Source organism: Pseudorca crassidens, chromosome 1, assembly GCF_039906515.1.
Source record: "Pseudorca crassidens isolate mPseCra1 chromosome 1, mPseCra1.hap1, whole genome shotgun sequence".
NCBI classification, from domain to species: domain Eukaryota; kingdom Metazoa; phylum Chordata; class Mammalia; order Artiodactyla; family Delphinidae; genus Pseudorca; species Pseudorca crassidens.
The window spans coordinates 88469746-88491155 of NC_090296.1; the positions used below are offsets into that span (position 1 = coordinate 88469746).

A 21410-nucleotide genomic window follows, 5' to 3' on the forward strand; every position below is an offset into this window, starting at 1 on the left:
AATTTGGAGTTAAGGTAATCATGCTACCTGACTATTCATGAAGCCCAGGCTGGGTTTGCAATCTCAACTTCTGCCATTTTTTTCCGTTTCAGATGGAGGCCCAAAAGACCAATTTTATTTTTATTTTCCCTATGAGGAAGACTATAATGATATTATTTTTATTTTGCCATTAAATGGACATAGTGCATATATAGTAAAGGTATTTTGTTTTTTATTCAGTAGTGAAGGTACTTTCTGAAATTATGCTGCACACCAGTTGACTTCACAGAATTAAGCATTGCACAAGGAATCAAAGGACAAATGAAAGCAGCAGACACATAAGGCAGATAGATAATTAGAATTAAATGGACATAGTGCATATATAGTAAAGGTATTTTGTTTTTTATTCAGTAGTGAAGGTACTTTCTGAAATTATGCTGCGCACCAGTTGACTTCACAGAATTAAGCATTGCACAAGGAATCAAAGGACAAATAAAAGCAGCAGACACGTAAGGCAGATAGATAATTAGAGCAAGTGGTGTGAAGTGTTGCATTAAAAGCTACAAGTCACCAGGTGTGGGAGGAGTGAGTATGTGAAGCATACATAGATACAATTAGATTGCTGAAAATCTTGCTGAATGGTGATGGCTGGAGGAAATAATATGAGGAAAGTGGAATTGTCCTTGAAGGCAGGGGATTCCAAGAGTTTGGAAGATCCAAGTGAGAAATAAAGTGTAAGAAAAATACAGCTCAGTGTGTCCATTTTTTATGGCACTCATATTCTGGGCTAGAATCATTAAGTTGATTCACTTGGTAGCTGATCGATCAATTTAGAGGTAAAACAATTTCCTTTCAGTTTATCTTTTTCCCTTCTGTTAAACACTTGTCTGTATTCTAATTCTTTTTTTATAAATGTATTTATTTATTTATTTTATTATTTTTGTTTATTTATTTATTAGTTTTGGCTGTGTTGGGTCTTTGTTGCTGTGCGCGGGCTTTCTCTAGTTGCTGCGAGCAGGGGCTACTCTTCATTGCGGTGAGCGGGCTTCTCACTGTGGTAGCTTCTCTTGTTGCAGAGCACGGGCTCTAGAATGCGCAAGCTTCAGTAAATGTGGCGCGTGGGCTCAGTAGTTGTGGCTCACGGGCTCTAGAGCGCAGGTTCAGTAGTTGTGGCACATGGGCTTAGTTGCTCCGCGGCATGTGGGATCTCCCCGGACCAGGGCTTGAACCCGTGTCCCCTGCATTGGCAGGCGGATTCTTAACCACTGCGCCACCAGGGAAGCCCTCTAATTCTTGTTTTAAAAATATTTATTTATTTATTTTTGGCTGTGTTGGGTCTTCGTTGTCGTGCACGGGCTTTCTCTAGTTGCAGTGAGCGGGGGCTACTCTTCGTTGTGGTGCGCAGGCTTCTCCTTTTGGTGGCTTCTCTTTGTTGCTGAGCATGGGCTCTAGGTGTGCAGGCTTCAGTAGTTGTGGCTTGTGGGCTCTAGAGTGCAGGTTCTGTAGTTGTGGTGCACAGACTTAGTTGCTCCGCGGCATGTGGGATCTTCCCGGACCAGGGCTCGAACCTGTGTCCCCTGCATTGGCAGGCGGATTCTTAACCACTGCGCCCCCAGGAAAGTCCCTGTATTCTAATTCTGATGCCTGATTACAATCTGATTGTGAGCTTGTCCTCCAGTAGTGGGATATGCATCATGTGACTAAGGCTTAGGTGAATGTTGCCCTCCTTATTTCTCTGGCTCAAAATAGTCTGTCTAATTCTGTCCAGGTTAAGAATGCAGATTTCAACTAGTGAACACCCAAGGCATTTTCACCTGTCTGGAGCAACCCAGGGCTTTGCTTAATTCAGATATATCTTGGGAATATTCACAGAACCACTAAATAGTTAGGGTCAGACACACAATCCTTGACCTGGGGAATGTCTAAGTTAGTGACCCCTTAGGACTAATGAATATACACACTTCTTAGGGTACCACTGTCCAGCCTCTGGTGGTTGGTGGTAAGAATGCTATTCATCTGCTGCATTTTGATCCTCAGCATTCTTCTAATGGGGTTTCATGGGGTATGCCTAATTGCCTTGTGGGGAAGAGATTGAATTATTTTGTTGTGTTGTCCGCAGCATCAATGGTGCCCCACCGGAAGAGTGACTTGTCCAAGGTTGTGGTCAGTGCCCTCTTCACAGGGGCCTGTGTATCCCTTATCAGCGCTTGTGTGGCAGGTAAGTGTCTCAGCTTAGTCTCAGAATATTGTTTTAACTCTCCATCTCACATATGCATAGAAAAGGCACCAAATCTACAGTGTTCTCAGTTTATACCCAAAGAATTAAGAGCCTTAAGGAACATGTGTAAAAGCTTCCCCTTAGCATCTCTGTCTCCTTTACCCAGGAATCCTCTATGTCCCCAGGGGAGCTGAAACTGACTGTGTCTCCTTCCTAAACACAAGTTTCACCAATCGAACCTATGAGACCTATGTGTGCTGCAGAGAGCTCTTTCGGAGGTGAGTGAGCACTGGGATCCCTGCCCCCTCCTCCTCTATGCTTTCCTCCACTCAGGAGTCTTCTGGGAGTGGGGAGAAGTAAGGTCTTGAGGGTAATCACATGGATGCTGAATAGAGTGTATAAGAAGGGAGACAGGTATTTGTGGTGGTCTAGATCTCCGTTCTTTTCTCTTATTAGATGCATACTCACTATTAGCTCTAGCATGGACAAGTGACAGATTTTACCTGTATTGCTGGGGCACTGAGAAGTGGAGGGTGAGGGGAAGTAAAAGAGGGTGGTTTCCCTGATCAGAAGTGATGTATTTATTGTGATTGGAACATAGATAAGGTGTAGGTGAAGACTTGGCAATGGTCCTAAGTGACTAAAAACTTACAGCCTTCTTCAGACAGAAATGAAGACTGAGAGAGGATAAACTTGAATTGATAAAATCATGATGCATTCGGATAGTGTAAAAATGAACTTGTTTACCAATTTCTGGGATATTATTAGAATAGTTTTCTGGTTCGGCATGTAAGGAGCTCAGAAGTCACCACTCCATCGTAACAATAAGAAAAAAAACTGAACAGTCTGAAAAATCAATAACTCTTCTTGGATCTGTAAGAGACACAGGGCAAACTGCTGACCTGAAGATTGGAGAGACAGACAGGCAAACACATGGCTTACTGGAGCAGACTCATGAGCGGAAACTGCCACAGAATCCTGTGCTGGGGCAGGAAAACCTGACACTAATTGCTGGAGCCTCAGTGAGGACAGGTCTGGATGTTAAAAACTCTGGGGGGACCCAGTTATAGGGGGCAACCCTACACTTTGGGGAGTTTTACCTCCGGGAGCTAGACCAAGTTCTCACAGTAAATATCAGGCAAAATCCCCTCATTCTTCTGGCAGGAGGAGGGGAAAAGGAGCCATTTTGAAATACACCAGAGCACTCCGTTTTTTTAAACAAGGCCTGCCCTCAGGAGAAACTAGTTAACCAGAACCTAACCAGCTGGGGTATTATCAGAGCCTACCTGACCTGGAAGTAGGGAAATACCCAACTAAAGCCCACTCTAACCATCCTATCCCACTTAAAGGGGGAGGAAAAACTGAGAAACACTTGTGAAATTCACAGTGCAGAGGCACAGGCTCGCTAAAAGCCTGAGACCTAATCCTAGGACTACAGAATGCTTCCCCTTCCCCACACCTCACCACCACATTACTAAGGCCTATTTACAGCAGTTCCTTTTTTGGGTACATCATGTCCAGTTATCAAGAAGAAAGTACAAGGCCTGCTAAAAGGCAAAAAACACAATTTGAGGAGATAGAGCAAGCATCAAAACCAGACATGGCAGAGATTTTGATTTATCAGAGTGGGAATTTCAAACAACTATGATTTATGTGCTAAGGGCTCTAATGGATAAAGTAGACTGCAAGCAAGAACAGATGGGCAGTGTAAGTACAGAGATATAGGAATCCCAAGAAAGAACCAAAAAGAAATGCTACAGATCAAAAAACACTGTAACAGAAATGAAGAATGTCTTTGATGGCTTACTAGTAGACTAAACACCTCTGAGGAAAGAACTCCTAGCTTGAAGATATATCAATAGAAGTCTTCAAAACTGAAAAGGAAAGAGAACAAAGACTGAAAAAAAAAAAAAAAAACCAGAATGGAGCATCCAAGGATTGTGGGACAAATACAAAAGGTGTAACATACACATAATGTGTATACCAAGAGAAGAACAGAAGAAATATTTGAGACAATTATGACTGAGAATTTCTCCAAATTAATGTCAGACACCAAACCACAGCTCCAGGAAGCTCAGAAAACACCAAGCAGCATAAATGCCAAGAGAACTATACTTAAGCATATTTTGAAATTATAGAAAATCAAAGATAAAGAAAAAACACTGAAAGAAGTCAGTTGAAAAAAAAGAGAGTATATCATTAAGCTGAAAGAACTAGTTACAGGACACACAAAATGAAAGATTTGAGGAACTAGAATGTTTGGTTCTTCAAAAGCAAAAGATGTGTATATTAGTAGTGATATATGGGTGAATGAAGAGAGTTCTGAGAGATGAGGCTGAAAGATCTTATAAGGCCTTGTGTGAAATGGTAAGGAATTTAGACTTTGACTTATAGAATTCTTAACACTGGTATGTTTTTTCAAAAGATCATGCTGGTAGCCATTTGGATGTCAGGGAGATCAATAAACACATTGCTGTAATACTCCCAAGTAAGAGATGATGAGAGCTGATACTAAGTAGTTGTGAGGATGAAGATGCACTAGAACAAGGAGAATCAATAGGATTGGTTATTGAAGTGAAGGGCAGGATAAGGATGACTGTACCCTTTCTGGCTTGGGCAAGTGGGTCTGAGGGATGCCATTCATTCACTGACAGGAAGAGGACTAGTTCCAGGAATGAGAGTAAAGGGGAGAGATTATGGCTTAATTGAGGTGGTTATGTTGACTTGGAGGTACCTGTGGGACCATCAAGTTAAGCAACTCACAAACCAACTTGGGTCTGAAGTTCAGGAGAGAAAAAAGAACTGGAGATAGATTTGGAAGTTGTCATTAAGTAAATGATCTGTTCAGTATATAGGTAGATGTTTGGGTACCAGCTCCTTAACAGTTTACTATGGCAAGTTAACAGACATTACCCTCCTGTGTTTGGAGGTTTTCACCAGAGAAAGCAACCAACATCCTCTGAAAAAAATAATCATTTTGCTCTACTATTAAAGATGAATTATAAACTGGATAGATCATTGGTCTGGCATAGTTATGACTCCTATGTTCTTGGGGAAGTTCAGTGGATGTCATTGTAAGCATAGTCTAAAGTAAATGAATGAAGTGAAAATTGCTAATTTGTGTTTAATGATGAGTTGTCTTTACATCACTGAACTTCACTAAAAAATTAGTAGAATACTCTTTCCTGGTCATTTCTGCCTTCAAAACAGAAACTGACTTTTTGCCTAAAGTCACATCCTAAGCATCATTAGTGTCTAAAATCTGAAAGAGATAATGTTTTTGTCCAGTTCATTCCTGCTAAATATATTTGGAGTGACTCCAGACCAAGATAACAACAAAGGAGGCTTAAATTTCCCTCTTCCTATGGATGCACCAAATGTACAGCTACACATGGAGTAATTCCCTCTAAGCAAAACCCAGAAACCAGCTGAATGACTCCTACAACTGAGAAAATACCCACATTGAATCGGGTAGGAAAGGCTGAGAAACAGTCTCATCATAAAACCCACCCCTGGCACAGCACCATATAATGGAAGGAAACTCCCAACTCTAAGCTTATCCCTAAGCAGTGAAGCGTTTAGACTGAACATCTAGTGCTCCAATTTTTAAGACTGTACTATGCCTACCTCCCCACCACCCCCCGCCTGCCCCACAAGGCTCAGTGTAGAGGAAACAGTCAAAAATGTCCATCTCCCACTCTTTCCCTGGAAGGGGTTTGACTGCATACTTTCCAGCTGGTGCCTGAGGGTCCAGCTTCTAATCAGCCTGCATCTAGATGCTGGCTGCAATTCTCCTCTTTGGGACACTAAAGAGACCCACACTGAGACACATTATAATTAAACTGTCAAAACTAAGACAAAGAAAGCATAGATAAAGGCAGCAAGAGAAAAGCAACTTGTTATATACAAGGGAGCTCCCATAAGACTATCAGCAGATTTTTCTGCAGAAACCTTACAGTCCAGAAAAAAAGTGGGATGATATACTAAAAAGAAAAAAACTACCAACCAATGCTTGGTAATGCTCTACCTGGCAAAGTTGTCCTTCAGACTTGAAGGAGAGAGAGTTTTTCAGACAAGCAGACGTAGCTATACTTATATCACACAAAATAGACTTTAAGCCAAAACAGTAATGAGAAACAAAGAAGGTCATTATATAGTAATAAGGGGGTCAATTCATCAAGAGGATGTAACAACTGTAAATTTTTATGCACCCAACATGGAGCACCTAAATATATAAAGCAAATATTAACAGATCTGAAGAGGCAACAATACAATAATAGTAGAGGACTTCAGCATTCCACTTTCAACAACAGATAGATCATCCAGGCAGAAAATCAACAAGGAAACATCGGACTTAAACTACATGTTAGACCAGATGGACCTGACAACATTTACAGAACAGTCCATCCAACAACAGCAGAATACACATTCTTCTCAAGTACACATGGAAATTATGTTAGGCTACAAAGCAAGTTTTAATATATTTAAGAAGACTGAAATTATATCAAATGTCTTTTCTGACCACAATAGTATTAAACTAGAAATGAGTAACAAGAAAAAACCTGGTAAATTCACATATATGTGGACATTAAACAACATGCTCCTGAACAATGGGTCAAAAATGAAATCAAAAGAGAAATAAAATATCTTTACTCACCACAAGGAAAAATTTGTAACTGTGTGAGTTGATGGATGTTAACTAAACTTATTGTGGTAATCATCTCACAATATATACCTATACCAAATCATTATATTGCACACCTTATACAATGTTATATGTCAATAATATCTCAATAAAACTGGGGGAAAAAACTTGAAAAAATATCTTGAGACAAATGAAAATGGAAACACAATATACCAAAACTTATGAGATGCAGCAAAAGCAGTTCAAAGAGGGGAGTTTATATTGATAAACACCTACGTTAAGAAAAAAAGAAAGATCTCAAACAACCTAATTTAACACCTCAAGAAAAAGAAAAACAAACTAAGTCCAAAGCTATAGAAGAAGGGAAATAACAAAGATCAGAGCAGAAACTAATGAAATAGAGGCAAAAACAGACAACAGAAAAGTTCAAGGAAACTAAGAGCCATTTGTCTTAAAAGACAGACAAAATAGACACATGTTTAGCTAAGCTAAGAAAAAGAGAGAGAAGACTCAAAGTCAGAAATGAAAAAGGAGGTATTACAATTAATAAGACAGAAATACTAAGGATTTTGAGAAACTACTATGGAAAATTATATCCCAACAAATTAGATAACATAGAAGAAATGGATAAATTCCTAGAAATATACAACTGACTGAGACTGAATCATAAAAAAATAGAAAATCTGAACAGAATGATTACTAGTAAGGAGATTGAATCAGTAATCAAAAACCTCCCAACAAAAAAAGCCCAGGACTAGACAGATTCACTGGTGAATTCTTCCAAACAGTTAAAGAATAATTAATACCAATCTTCTCAAACTTTTCAAAAAAACATAAAAGGAGTGAACACTTCCAAATTCATTTTATGAGGCCAGAATTACCTGTTGCCAAAGCCAGACAGGGACACTATAAGAAAAAATTACAGGCCAGTATTCTTGATGAACATAGATGCAAAAATCCTCAACAAAAAATTAGCAAACCAAATTCAACAGTACATTAAAAAGGTCATACACCATGATCAAGTGAGATTTATTCCTGGGATGCAAGGATGGCTCAACATACACAAATCAATAAATGTGATATACCACTGTAACAAAATGAAAGATCAAAACCATATAATCATTTCAATAGATGCAGAAAAAGCATTTGACAAAATTCAACATTCTTACATGATAAAACTCTCAACAAATTGGATGTAGAAGGAATGTATCTCAACATAATAAAGGCCATATATGACAAGCCCACAGCTAACATCATACTGAATTGTGAAAAGCTGAACACTTTTCCTCTAAGATCAGGAATAAGACAAGAATTACCACACTCACCACTTTTAATCAACATAGTATTGGAAATCATAGCCAGAGCAGTTAGTCAAGGAAAAGAAATAAAAGGCACCCAAATCAGAAAAGAAGTAAAACTGTCTCTGTCTGCAGATGACATGATCTTATACATAGAAAATCCTAAAGGCTCCACCAAGAAACTGTTAGTACTGTTAAACAAATTCAGTAAGTTGCAGGATACAAAATAAACATACAAAAATCATTTGTGTTTCTATACAATAACAATGAACTACTGGAAAGAGAAATTAATGAAACAATCCCATTTACAATAGCATCAAAAAGAATAAAATACTTAGGAATAAATGTAATCAAGGAGAGGAAAGATCTGTACACTGAAAACTATAAAAAAAATTGATGAAAAGTGGAAGGGTTAGATAAATGGAAATATACTCCATGTTTATGGATTAGAAGAATTAATATTATTAAAGTGTTCATACTACCTAAGGTGATCTACAGATTCAATGCAATCCCTATTAAAATTCCAATGGCATTTTTCATAGAAATAGAAAAAACAATTCTAAAATTCATATGGAACCACAAAAGACCCCGAATAGCCAAAGCAATCTTGAGAAAGAAGAACAAAGCTAAAGGCATCACACGTCTTGATTTTAAACTATATTACAAAGCTGTAGTAATCAAAACAGTATGGTACTGACTTAAAAATAAGAACACAGGGCTTCCCTGGTGGCGCAGTGGTTGAGAGTCTGCCTGCCGATGCAGGGGACACGGGTTCGTGCCCCAGTCTGGGAAGATCCCACATGCTGTGGAGCAGCTGGGCCCATGAGCCATGGCCACTGAGCCTGCGTGTCCGGAGCCTGTGCTCCACAACGGGAGAGGCCATAACAGTGAGAGGCCTGCATACCGCAAAAAATAAAATAAAATAAACACACAGATCAATCAGACAGAATAGAGAGCCCAGAAATAAACCCATGTTTTCAACAAAGGAGCCAAGAATATACAATGGGGGAAAGGGTAGTCTTTTCAATAAATGGCATTAGCAAAACTGTATATCCACCTGTAGGAGAATGAAACTGGACTCCTGTCTTACACCATATACAAAAATCAACTCAAAACGGATTAAAGACTTTAACATAAGACCTGAAACCTTGAAAATCCTTGAAGAAAATGTAGGGAGTAAGCTCCTTGACATTGGTCTTGGCAATGATTTTTTGGACTTGAAACCAAAAGCAAAGGCAACAAAACCAAAAATAAACAATTGGGGGACTTCTCTGGTGGCACAGTGATTAAGAATCCTCCTGCCAATGCAGGGGACATGGGTTCGATCCCTGGTCCAGGAAGATCCCACATACTGTGGAGCAACTAAGCCTGTGAGCCACAACTACTGAGCCTGCACTCTAGAGCCCTCGAGCCGCAACTACTGAGCCCACACATCGCAACTACTGAAGCCCGCGCGCCTAGAGCCCATGCTCCACAGCAGGAGAAGCCACTGCAGTGAGAAGCCCATGTGCCACAACAAAGAGTAGCCCCTGCTTGCTGCAGCTAGAGAAAGCCTGCACACAGCAACAAAGAACGAACACAGCCAAAAACTAATAAAAATTTTAAAAAGCAAAAAACAAAAAACAATTGGGACTTCATCAAACTAAAAAGCTTCTGCACAGCAAAAGAAACCATCAACAAAATGAAAAGTCAACCTACAGAATGGGAGAAAATATTTGCAAACCATATATCCAGTAAGGAATTAATATCCAAAATACACAAAGAACTTATACAGCTCAATAGCAAAAAATCCAAGTAATCCAATTTAAAAATGAGCAGAGGGTTTGAATAGACATTTTTCTAAAGAACTCAACCAAATGGCCAACAGGTACATGAAAAGGTGCTCAATATCACTAACTAGCAAGGAAATACAAATAAAAACCTCAGTGAGATATCACCTTACACCGGTTAGGATGGCTGTCATAAAAAAGAAAAGTGATAGCAAATGCTGGCAACGATGTGCAGAAGAGGAAACCTTTATACACTCTTAGTGGAAATGGAAAATGGTACAGTCACTATGGAGATTCCTGAAGAAATTAAACATAGAACTACTACCATATGATCCAGCAATCTTATTTCTGGGTATATGTCCAAAGGAAACAAAGTCACTACCTGCACTCCCATGTTCACTGCAGCATTATTAACAGTAGCCATGGTATGCAAACAACCTGTGTGTCCACTAGCAGATGAATGGATAAAGAAAATATTGTGTATGTATACAATAGAATGTTAGTCATCCTTACAAAAGAAGGAAATCCTGCTATTTGCAACAATGTGAATGAACAATTACACTAAGTGAAATAAGCCAGACAAAGGCAGATACTGCATGGTCTCACTTATATGCAGAATCCAAAAAAAAATAACAAAAAAAACCCTCATAGAATGGTGGTTAGGGCTGGGGCATAGGGGAATAGGGAGAAGCTGGTATAATAGTACAGACTTTCAGCTATAAGATCAATAGGTTTGAGGACCTAATGTATAACATGGTGGCTATAGTTGATAATACTGTATTATATAGTTGAGATTTGCTAAGAGAATAGAACTTAAGTGTTCTCACCAAAAAAAAAAAAAAAAAAGTAAATATGTGAGGTGATGGATGTGTTAACTCAATGTTGGGAATCCTTTCACAGTATATGCATATGTCAAATCATCACGTTGTACACTCTCTATATATTACAATTTTATTTGTCAATTATACCTCCATAAAACTGAAACACATATACATATATACATACACACAAAGCCTGAGCTGTTTTCCTTTCTCAAGAGGAAAGTGGCTTTGGAGTACCATCTCACTATTTAGAATAAATTCAGTTCTAAATCATTACAAGGCATAAATGTTGCTTCAGTGATGTTTGGACAGGAAATTCCCCAAAAGACTACGGTTATGAACTGGACAGAGAAGCAGACACATTGTATAGGATTTCTTGCTAGTACTATCTTGGGCATGAATGAGAAAATACGCTTAATTCTGTCCTATTTATTGGTTGGCCAAAAAGTTCCTTCAGTTTTGAAGTAAAAATAAAAGACACATTTTCCATTTTCACCAAGAACTTTATTTGAACAACGTATTCACTGTTTCGTTCCACTGCCTTCTGCCATTTTTCAGGCAGTTTCATAATTCCGTCTTCCCAAAACTTTTTATCTTTTTGAGCAAAGAACGGTCCCAGGTGCCTTTTATAGTCTTCCAGGGAATTGAAATTTTTTCCATTAAGAGAATTTTGTAAAGACTGAAATGAATGGAAATCCAAAGGTGCAATTGTCTGGTGAATATGGCGGATGAATCAGAACTTCCCAGCCAAGCTGTAACAGTTTTTGCCTGGTCATCAAAGAAACATGTGGTCTTGCCGTACCCTAATGGAAGATTATGCATTTTCTGCTGACTAATTCTGGATGCTTTTCTTCGAGTGCTGCTTTCAGTTGGTCTAATTGGGAGCAGTACTTGTTGCAATTAATTGTTTGGTTTTCTGGAAGGAGCTCATAATAGAGGACTCCCTTCCAATCCCACCATATACACAACATCACCTTCTTTGGATGAAGACCAGCCTTTGATGTGGTTGGTGGTGGTTCATTTCGCTTGCCCCACAATCTCTTCCATTCCACATTACTGTACAGTATCCACTTTTCATCACCCGTTACAATTAGTTTTAAAAACAGAACGTTTTCGTTACGTTTAATTAGAGAATCGCATGCAGAAATATGGCAAAGAAGGTTTTTTTCGCTTAACTTATGTGGAACCCAAACATCAAAGCAATTAACATAACCAAGCTGGGGCAAATGATTTTCAATGCTTGATCTGGATATTTTGAGTATGTCAGCTATCTACTACGTGGTATAATGTTGATTGTTCTCAACATCTCGATTTCATCACTATCAACTTCAACTGGCCTACCCAACCGTGGAGCATCGTCCAGCGAGAAATCTCCAGCATGGAACTTTGCAAACCACTTTTGACATGTTCGATCAGTCACAGCACCTTCTCCATACACTGCACAAATCGTTTTGTTTTTTTTTTTTTTGCATTTCAGTTGCATTTACCTTTCTTGAAATAATAAAGCATAATATGCTGAAATGTTGCTTTTTTCTTCCATCTTCAATATTAAAATGGCTACACAAAAATTCACCAATTTTGATAAGTTCTTTTTTTTAATTGCATGCTGATATGACAGCTGTCACAATACAATCTAATACAATTGTTTCGAATGAAGTTAAAGACAACTAAGTGCTACTAGATCCATCTTATGGAAAAAACCGAAAGAACATTTCGGCCAGCCAAATATTTGGTCATTGTGATTGGATTCATTAATAAGTTTCTGTTTTTGTTTTCACCTGCTTGGTAGAACTTACTGATACATCTTGTTGCATTGTTTTTATCTGACCCACTATGTATCTCTCTGGCTTTTCATTTCAGTACCTCTCTGAATGGCACCAACCCTCCTTCTTTTCCTGGTCCCTGGGAAGATAAAGAGTTCAGTGCCATAGCCCTTGCTAAATGCTGTGACCTCTACACCAATGCTGTCTGTGCCTAAAGCTGGTGCATTTCCATAACAATCCTGATCTGGATGGCTTTTTGATGGCAAAGTTATTTTCGTACTCAGAGTTCTCATTCTACAGCTAATTCACCTTGATCTTTAATAGTAAATGTAAAATATTCATTTTGGTTCACTGTATGTCAGTAATGAAAATTAGCACTCGTTTTTCCATTATTTGGCTGAACCAAATAAGAAATTCCTTATGGGCTCTGTCTGAGCTTAGAGTTGAAATAATAAATGTTACGATGTCAAAAAATGTCTTTCAAACCTTGCTTCTAGTTGCCATCTTAAAAATTATGTGATGTGTGCCAGAACTCTTCTATATATGTTTTGGTAAAACAAATATGGGAGGCAGGCACAGTCTGCCTTGGAGTTTGATGAGTGTCATTCCTCTCTGCCCCTTACTGAAAGAAGACGTATGCAGGCAAGTTATTCAAAATCTTGTACCAGTTTTCTTATCGTAAAGTGGGAGGAATGATGTTTGCCCTGTTCACTTCAAGATTATAATAATCAAAGCAGTGTGTGGAAGTTCTTGGAAGACGTAAAAAGTTTTTCATGACTCTGTCCTAAAGATGCTACCAGAAAACTACTAGAGCTAATCAATGAATTTGGTAAAGTAGCAGGATACAAAATTAATGCACAGAAATCTCTTGCATACCTATACACTAATGATGAAAAATCTGAAAGTGAAATTAAGAAAACACTCCCATTTACCACTGCAACAAAAAAAATAAAATATCTAGGAATAAATCTACCTAAGGAGACAAAAGATCTGTATGCAGAAAATCATAAGACACTGATGAAAGAAATTAAAGATGATACAAATAGATGGAGAGAGATACCATGTTCTTGGATTGGAAGAATCAACATTGTGAAAACGACTCTACTACCCAAAGCAATCTACAGATTCAATGCCATACCTCTCAAACTACCACTGGCATTTTTCACAGAACTAGAACAAAAAATTTCACAATTTGTATGGAAACACAAAAGACCCCGAATAGCCAAAGCAATCTTGAGAAAGAAAAATGGAGCTGGAGGAATCAGGCTCCCTGACTTCAGACTATACTACAAAGCTACAGTTATCAAAACAGTATGGTACTAGCACAGAAACAGAAATATAGGTCAATGGGACAGGATAGAAAGCCCAGAGATAAACCCACACACATATGGTCACCTTATCTTTGATAAAGGAGGCAAGAATATACGGTGGAGAAAAGACAGCCTCTTCAATAGGTGGTGCTGGGAAAACTGGGCAGCTGCATGTAAAAGAATGAAATTAGAACACTCCCTAACACCATACACAAAAATAAGCTCAAAATGGATTAAAGACCTAAATGTAAGGCCAGACACCATCAAACTCCTAGAGGAAAACATAGGCAGAACACTCTATGACATAAATCACAGCAAGATGCTTTTTCACCCACCTCCTAGAGAAATGGAAATAAAAACAAAAATAAACAAATGGGACCTAATGAAACTTCAAAGCTTTTGCACAGCAAAGGAAACCATAAACAAGATGAAAAGACAACCCTGAGGATGGGAGAAAATATTTGCAAATGAAGCAACTGACAAAGGATTAATCTCCAAAATATACAAGCAGCTCATGCAGCTCAATATGAAAAAAACAAACCACCCAATCCAAAAATGGGCAGAAGACCTAAATAGACATTTCTCCAAAGAAGGTATACAGACTGCCAACAGACACATGAAAGAATGCTCAACATCATTAATCATTAGAGAAATGCAAATCAAAACTACAATGAGATAATCATCGCACACCGGTCAGAATGGCCATCATCAAAATATCTACAAACAATAAATGCTGGAGAGGGTCTGGAGAAAAGGGAACCTTCTTGCACTGTTGGTGGGAATGTAAATTGATACAGCCACTATGGAGAACAGTATGGAGGTTCCTTAAAAAACTACAAATAGAACTACCATACGACCCAGCAATCCCACTGCTGGGCATATACCCTGAGAAAACCATAATTCAAAAAGAGTCATGTACCAAAATGTTCATTGCAGCTCTATTTACAATAGCCAGGACATGGAAGCAACCTAAGTGTCCATCAACAGATGAATGGATAAAGAAGATGTGGCACATATATACAATGGAATATTACTCAGCCATAAATAGGAACGAAACTGAGTTATTTGTAGTGAGGTGGATGGACCTAGAGACTGTCATACAGAGTGAAGTAAGCCAGAAAGAGAAAAACAAATACTGTATGCTAACACATACATATGTAATCTAAAAAAAAAAAAAAAAGAAATGGTCATGAAGAACCTAGGGGTAAGACGGGAATAAAGATGCAGACCTACTAGAGAATGGACTTGAGGATACGGGGAGGGGGAAGGGTAAGCTGTGACAAAGTGAGAGAGTGGCATGGACATATATACACTACCAAACGTAAAATAAATAGCTAGTGGGAAGCAGCCGCATAGCACAGGAAGATCAGCTCGGTGCTTTGTGACCACCTAGAGGGGTGGGATAGGAGGGTGGGAGGGAGGGAGTTGCAAGAGGGAAGAGATATGGGGACATATGTATATGTATAACTGATTCACTTTGTTATAAAGCAGAAACTAACACATCACTGTAAAGCAATTATACTCCAATAAAGATGTTAAAAATAAATAAATACAAAGAAAAAAAGTGTTTCATGACTCTGTATGTGGAATCATTACTATAAAAGGTATTGTAATATATAATTAACATATAATTGACAAATCCTTCACTTTATGTTGGCTGAAGTTGCCCTGAAGTAGACCTTGGATGTTATCTGAATACTTAGGGAAGGATACTGTTAGAGGTACCCATTTGAGAATGAAAGTTGCAGTTTAATGCCCTTTACTTATAGCTTACTGGGTTTCATTTCATTTTTCTTTTTGTATCAAAACAGTGTATCACAACGGGCATTTGGACAATTTAAACACTTGGATAAAATATATAATTGACAAAATTTAAAAGAAATTATGTGATGTGGGTGTGCTATAAATGTGATTTGGTATGTAATGTGTACTGAGGTGAACAGCTGTATTTCTTGGAGTTCTGTGGATGAGCTGGGTTTATGGTACTAAAGGTACATATGAAAGTTCCATGAATATTTTTTTTTTTGCGGTACGCGGGCCTCTCACTGTTGTGGCCTCTCCCGTTGTGGAGCACAGGCTCCGGACGCACAGGCTCAGCGGCCATGGCTCATGGGCCCAGCCGCTCCGCGGCATGTGGGATCTTCCCGGACCGGGGCACGAACCCGTGTCCCCTGCATCGGCAGGCGGACTCTCAACCACTGCGCCACCAGGGAAGCCCTTCCATGAATATTTAATGATAAGATTTTTCTGGTTGCCACACATTCATAAACCTGAAAACTCTTTAACATCATTACACAGTAAACAGTTTTTCCTATATGAAAACTTATAAGGAATATCTGTTTCTTAGGGGCCCTTACTTCATTTTAGTATTCTGCTTTAGTGCCATATTTGCTTCAAGTTTACAATGACTGTTTTAAAAAAGTGACTTTCGGCAGGGAGGGGGGACAGTTTTTCCTCCCAGAGGACATTTGGCAATGTCTTGAGATAGAATTAGTTGTCACAACTGGGGGAATGCTACTGACATCTTTGACGGACTAGAGGCCAGAACTGCTGCTAAACATTCTACAGTGCACAAGTTAGCCTCCACAACAAAGAATTCTCTGGCCCCAAATGTCAGCGGTGCTAAGGCTGAGATACTCTGATTGAAAATATTTAGCATATTTCTTATATCTAATATTATTTATAGTATTAATAATATTATAGCCTTAAGGAAGAGTTTCAAAAGGATGTAGGAGTTCCTCAAAAAGTTAAAATTACCCCCTGGCCCCACAGTTCTATTCCTTGGTATACCCAAAAGAACTGAAAACAGGTACGCCAACAAGTACATGTACACGCATGACCATGGCAGCACTATTCACGATAGTCAGAAGGTGGAAACAGTCCAAATGTTCATCAACGGCTGAACGGATAAACAAACTGTGTTATGTACATACAATAGAATTCTATCCAGCCATGAAAAGCATGAAGTACTGATATATCCTACACAGAAGAACCTAGAAAACATTATGCTAAGTCAAAAAGCCAGACACAAAAGATTATTATTGTATGTTCTATTTTGTATGATTCCCTTTATATGAAATATTCAGCATAGATAAATCCATAGAGACAGAATACAGATTGGTGGTTGCCAAGGGTGGGGTGAGGGGAAATAGGGAATTACTACTTAATGAGTATGCAGTTTTACTGTGGGATGATGGAAATGTTTTGGAACTAGATAGAAATGGTGGTTACACAACATTGTGAATGTACTAAATGTCACTGATTTGTTCACTTTCAAATGGTTAGTTTTATGTTATGTGGATTTCACCTCAGTAAATTTTATATATATGTAAAATTTATATATATATAAATAAATATATAATTATATATATATAGACTATTTGTATGTTCCCTTAGCTAATCTACCTTCTTCCATTTCACAATTACCTGAGCTCAAAACCTCTTGGTCTGGGCTTCCCTGGTGGTGCAGTGGTTAAGAATCTGCCTGCCAATGCAGGGGACACGGGTTTGATCCCTGGTCCGGGAAAATCCCACATGCCGCAGAGCAACCAAGCCTGTGCGCCACAACTACTGAGCCTGTGCTCCAGAGTCGGCGAGCCACAACTACTGCAGCCCATGTGCCACAACTACTGAAGCCTGTGCACCTAGAGCCCGTGCTCTGCAACAAGAGAAGCCACTGCAATGAGAAGCCCACGCACCGCAGAGAAGAGTAGCCCCTGCTCGCCACAACTAGAGAAAGCCATGCACAGCAATGAGGACCCAACGCAGCCAAAGATAAATAAATATCTTTATACTTTAATAAATAAATAAATAAATACCTTTAAATAAAGTTTATTAAACTTTATTAAAGTTTATTAAATAAATAAATATGTAACTTTAAGTGGCGAGGGGGTGGTGGTGTGATGAATTGGGAGATTGGGATTGACTATCCATATAGTTATCTTACGGATAACTAATAAGAACCTGCTGTATAAATAAATAAATAAATAACTTTATATAAAAAAGAACCTCTTGGTCTTCCTTCCAGTCTCCTGTCCCAACTTCTCTCCCTTATTTTCCAAACCTGAGGTAAAAGAAAACGAAGCCTCAATAAAGAAGCATGTTTCTTGTCCTGCACGCCGATTTTCACCCTAGCCTAGCTTCTTTCTGAGAGGCAGCTGAATGCAGTGGTTGGTGGTACTGGACAGTAGGCCAGATTACTTGGGTTCTGCTTTGAGCTCTGCCACTTATCCCAGAGGATCATGGGCAAGTTCCTTAACGTCTCTGTGCCTTGGCATCCTTGTCTGTAAAATGGGGTTAGTGGGACCTACCTTATAGTTAATGGTTGTGAGGTTGTAAAGGGATCAAGAGTATCTGCTCACTGTAAGCCCAATGTAAGGGTTAGTTACTATTATTACCATTTAAGGAGCTGAGTTCACAACCATCAATTTATTGAGTTATGTATGAAATTTAGTTCACACGAGGAAGGGAATGGGGCAGAGGGATCTTCTTATCTCCTTTCAGGGGAATGGGCTGGCTTTCTAACTCTGTCTCCTATTTCAAGCAAATCTGGTCTAAACTCTCACACTTAGAGGGCCGCCCTGTAACAGCCGGAAGCGTGACGACGCCATCACCAGCAGAACAGCCTCACAAGCGGGAGGAAAGAACAGGAAAAGCTGAACGTGATGTGGGCAAACACAATGCTACCTCCTGGGGCCAAAGGGCACTCGCAGGTGAGCACAGCAGAGACCAGGGTGGAAGTGGGCTGGGCGGGCCCTGGTTGAGTTCGAAGTGCCCGGTCAACCCGGAGGGGAGGCGCAAGACGGGGACCATTGGCCCTCGGGCTCCGTCCTGTGGGCGGGGCAAACATGCAGATTCCCAGTTCTTGGAGACTCCATGGCACGTGCACTTGACTTCCACAAACAAGTCTCCCTGTTTCCATCCCTGATAAAGGAGTCTTAGGCAGAGGGAAGAGAGGAGCCTGAGGAAGAGCTGCCAAGAGAAAAGACTGGAGGACTAGGAAGGGGGCTGTGTTGGGATATGGGAGCCGTAGTGGGAAATGTTGGCAGGAAGGGGGACCCCTTCCAGGGCCCGAGAGTGGGCTCTTGTCTAACACTCGGAAATGAATTGTCGGAGGAGACACACGTGCTGACAAAGCGAGAGACTTTATTGGGAAGGGGCACCCAGGTGGAGAGCAGGAGGGTAAGGGAACCCAGGAAGGACTGCGAGCCACGTGGCTCGCAGTCTCGGGTTTTATGGTGATGGGATTAGTTTACGGGTTGTCTCTGGCCAGTCATTCTGACTCAGGGTCTTTCCTGGTAACGCACAACCGCTCATCCATGATGGATTCTGGCAAGGATTCTGGGAGGTTGGAAGGACCTGTGGACTGGCGTCTCCTCTCTCCTTTTGACCTTTCCCGTATTCTTCTGGTTGGTGGTGGCTTGTTAGTTCCGTGGTTCTTACCAGGATCTCCTGTCGTAAAATAACTCATGCAAATTGTTACTGTCTTTGCCTGGCCAGGGCGGGCAGTTTCAGTCAGTGTTTCCCCTAACGGAAGGGAGACTGTGGAAATGAAGAAAGGGGAGTGGCCGACTGGATCACGGAATGGGTAGAGTCTGTTCCTGCAAACATTACACCATAAAGCCTCTTTTGTGTATATTATTCCACAACCTGCAATTTTTGCTTATGTGTGTGGACATCTTTCTAGACCGGTACATGTAAACAGTTTGTGTTTGACTCCCACTTCTGACTCTTCTTTGGATGCCTGAACTACTCTTGGTGAAATTCTTTGGCTAAGCTATTGGTTGTCAGACATTTAAAAGGTTATCCCATCTGTGGGAATAATTGACTTTCAAGATAGGAAGAAAAAGATTAAGAGGGCTTCCCTGGTGGTGCAGTGGTTGAGAGTCCGCCTGCCGATGCAGGGGACGCGGGTTCGTGCCCCGGTCCGGGAGGATCCCACATGCCGCGGAGCGGCTGGGCCCGTGAGCCGTGGCCGCTGAGTCTGCGCGTCCGGAGCCTGTGCTCCGCAACGGGAGAGGCCACAACAGTGAGAGGCCCGCGTACCAAAAAAAAAAAAAAAGATTAGGAGCCGGAAGATCTGGATTCAAAGTCCTGTCCTGAGTCCCTTTCAAGCCACGTGAAAGTTCTTAATAATTCGAAAGCTCAATTTCTACTTCTGCTGATAATTATAATAATGAAGGTGATGATAATAATATCTACCTTATAAGTTGCTAGAAAATTTGAATTAATAATATATATGAAAAAAGTACATTATGTAAATGGTAAGGTGTGCCAAAGCTATTCTTTTCACAAGTAGTTAGTGTACGGATTTTGTTTTTTCCCTTTGGGCTGTGTTGTGCAGCATGCCGGGTCTTAGTTCCCCGACTAGTTATCCAACCCAGTCCCCCTGCATTAGGAGCATGGAGTCTTAACTACTGGACCACCAGGGAAGTCCCAAGGTGTAAGGATCTTAAATAGAGAGCATTTGTTCCTTTATACATGAACATTTGCTTGGCACTTACCAAGTTCCTTGCGTTGCTTAATGAGATGTGCGTGTCCCCTGCCCCAATTTAATCTGTACAACAATCCTTTAAGAAAGGTACTATTATTATCCCAGTTTTCCAAAGGAGGAAAGATAGGCTTAGAGAGATTAAATTGCTCCCTAGAGTCACATAGTAAGTACAGAACCATGATTTGAGCCCAGGGAGTGTCTAACACCAAAAGCCTCTTAACCACTATGTCTGTTCTCCTTCTATCGCAGCCCTCCCTGCCTTCTTTCCTTCTCTAATCCAGTGCCTCAAGGCCGACCAGTTTAACCCAAGTGATTTCATCAGCTTCTAAAGTATTTATTATTTCTGAACGACTTGTGTGCCAATCATGTCCTGCTGTGTGACATCTTTTGTTTTTGTCTTATTTTGCAGTTTGTCTTATTGTTGTCTTCTATTGCAGTAAGTAGAAAAATGATTGTTATAAAAACTGGCAAGTACCTCAAAGACAGAATTGTCTTTATTTAGCAAGTTACTTTTATCAGGTCTTTGAATATGGAGCTCCATGAGGGCAGAAACCAAGACTGTTTTATTTATTACCAAAGCTCTAGGAGCTAGCACTGTGTCTAGCAAAACAAAACAAACCTGCAAGCAAAAAATGCATTTAATATTGTTGAGAAACAAAAAAGAGGAAACTCCAAGGGTTTTGACCTAGACACCTGGGGGCAAAACAAAGAGAGAGAAAATGTCTGCTATATGAAAGAACATACGGCCTAGTACAAAGTAAGCTTTTATAATCAGTATTAGTTATTATTACTGCATATGTATAATAGGTTTGGGGAGGGTATGGGTAGCAGGTAGAAAATGGGAAGGCAAAAGAAAGAAAAAATAGAGCAAAATGATGCTGGGCTAGTTTGTGAATAGATGGCCAGTGAGGACTTTTCAGGCAGAAATGGGTAAAGAGCATTTAAGAATAGGGATACTTAGGGCTTCCCTGGTGGCGCAGTGGTTGCGAGTCCGCCTGCCAATGCAGGGGACACGGGTTTGTGCCCCGGTCCGGTAGGATCCCGCATCCCGCATGCCGCGGAGCGGCTGGACCCTTGAGCCATGGCCGCTGAGCCTGCGCGTCCGGAGCCTGTG

General features: G+C 40.1%; 1 protein-coding gene across 3 annotated transcripts in view; it reads left to right on the forward strand.

Moving 5' to 3' along the window:
- The window catches only part of SLC28A2 (solute carrier family 28 member 2), an 85974-nt gene extending 67170 nt beyond the window's left edge, over positions 1-18804 (forward strand). For 2 of the 3 annotated variants that reach the window (XM_067745646.1, XM_067745657.1), the window contains 3 exons: positions 2099-2197; positions 2364-2475; positions 12591-15193. In XM_067745646.1, the coding sequence (XP_067601747.1) occupies positions 2099-2197; positions 2364-2475; positions 12591-12708 (329 nt within the window). In that variant the 3' untranslated portion in view covers positions 12709-15193. Of the gene's footprint in view, positions 1-2098; positions 2198-2363; positions 2476-12590; positions 15194-18392 lie in introns of those variants that run through there. The other variant, XM_067745668.1, reaches the window with a different exon arrangement.
- Positions 18805-21410: the final 2606 nt, after the last annotated feature.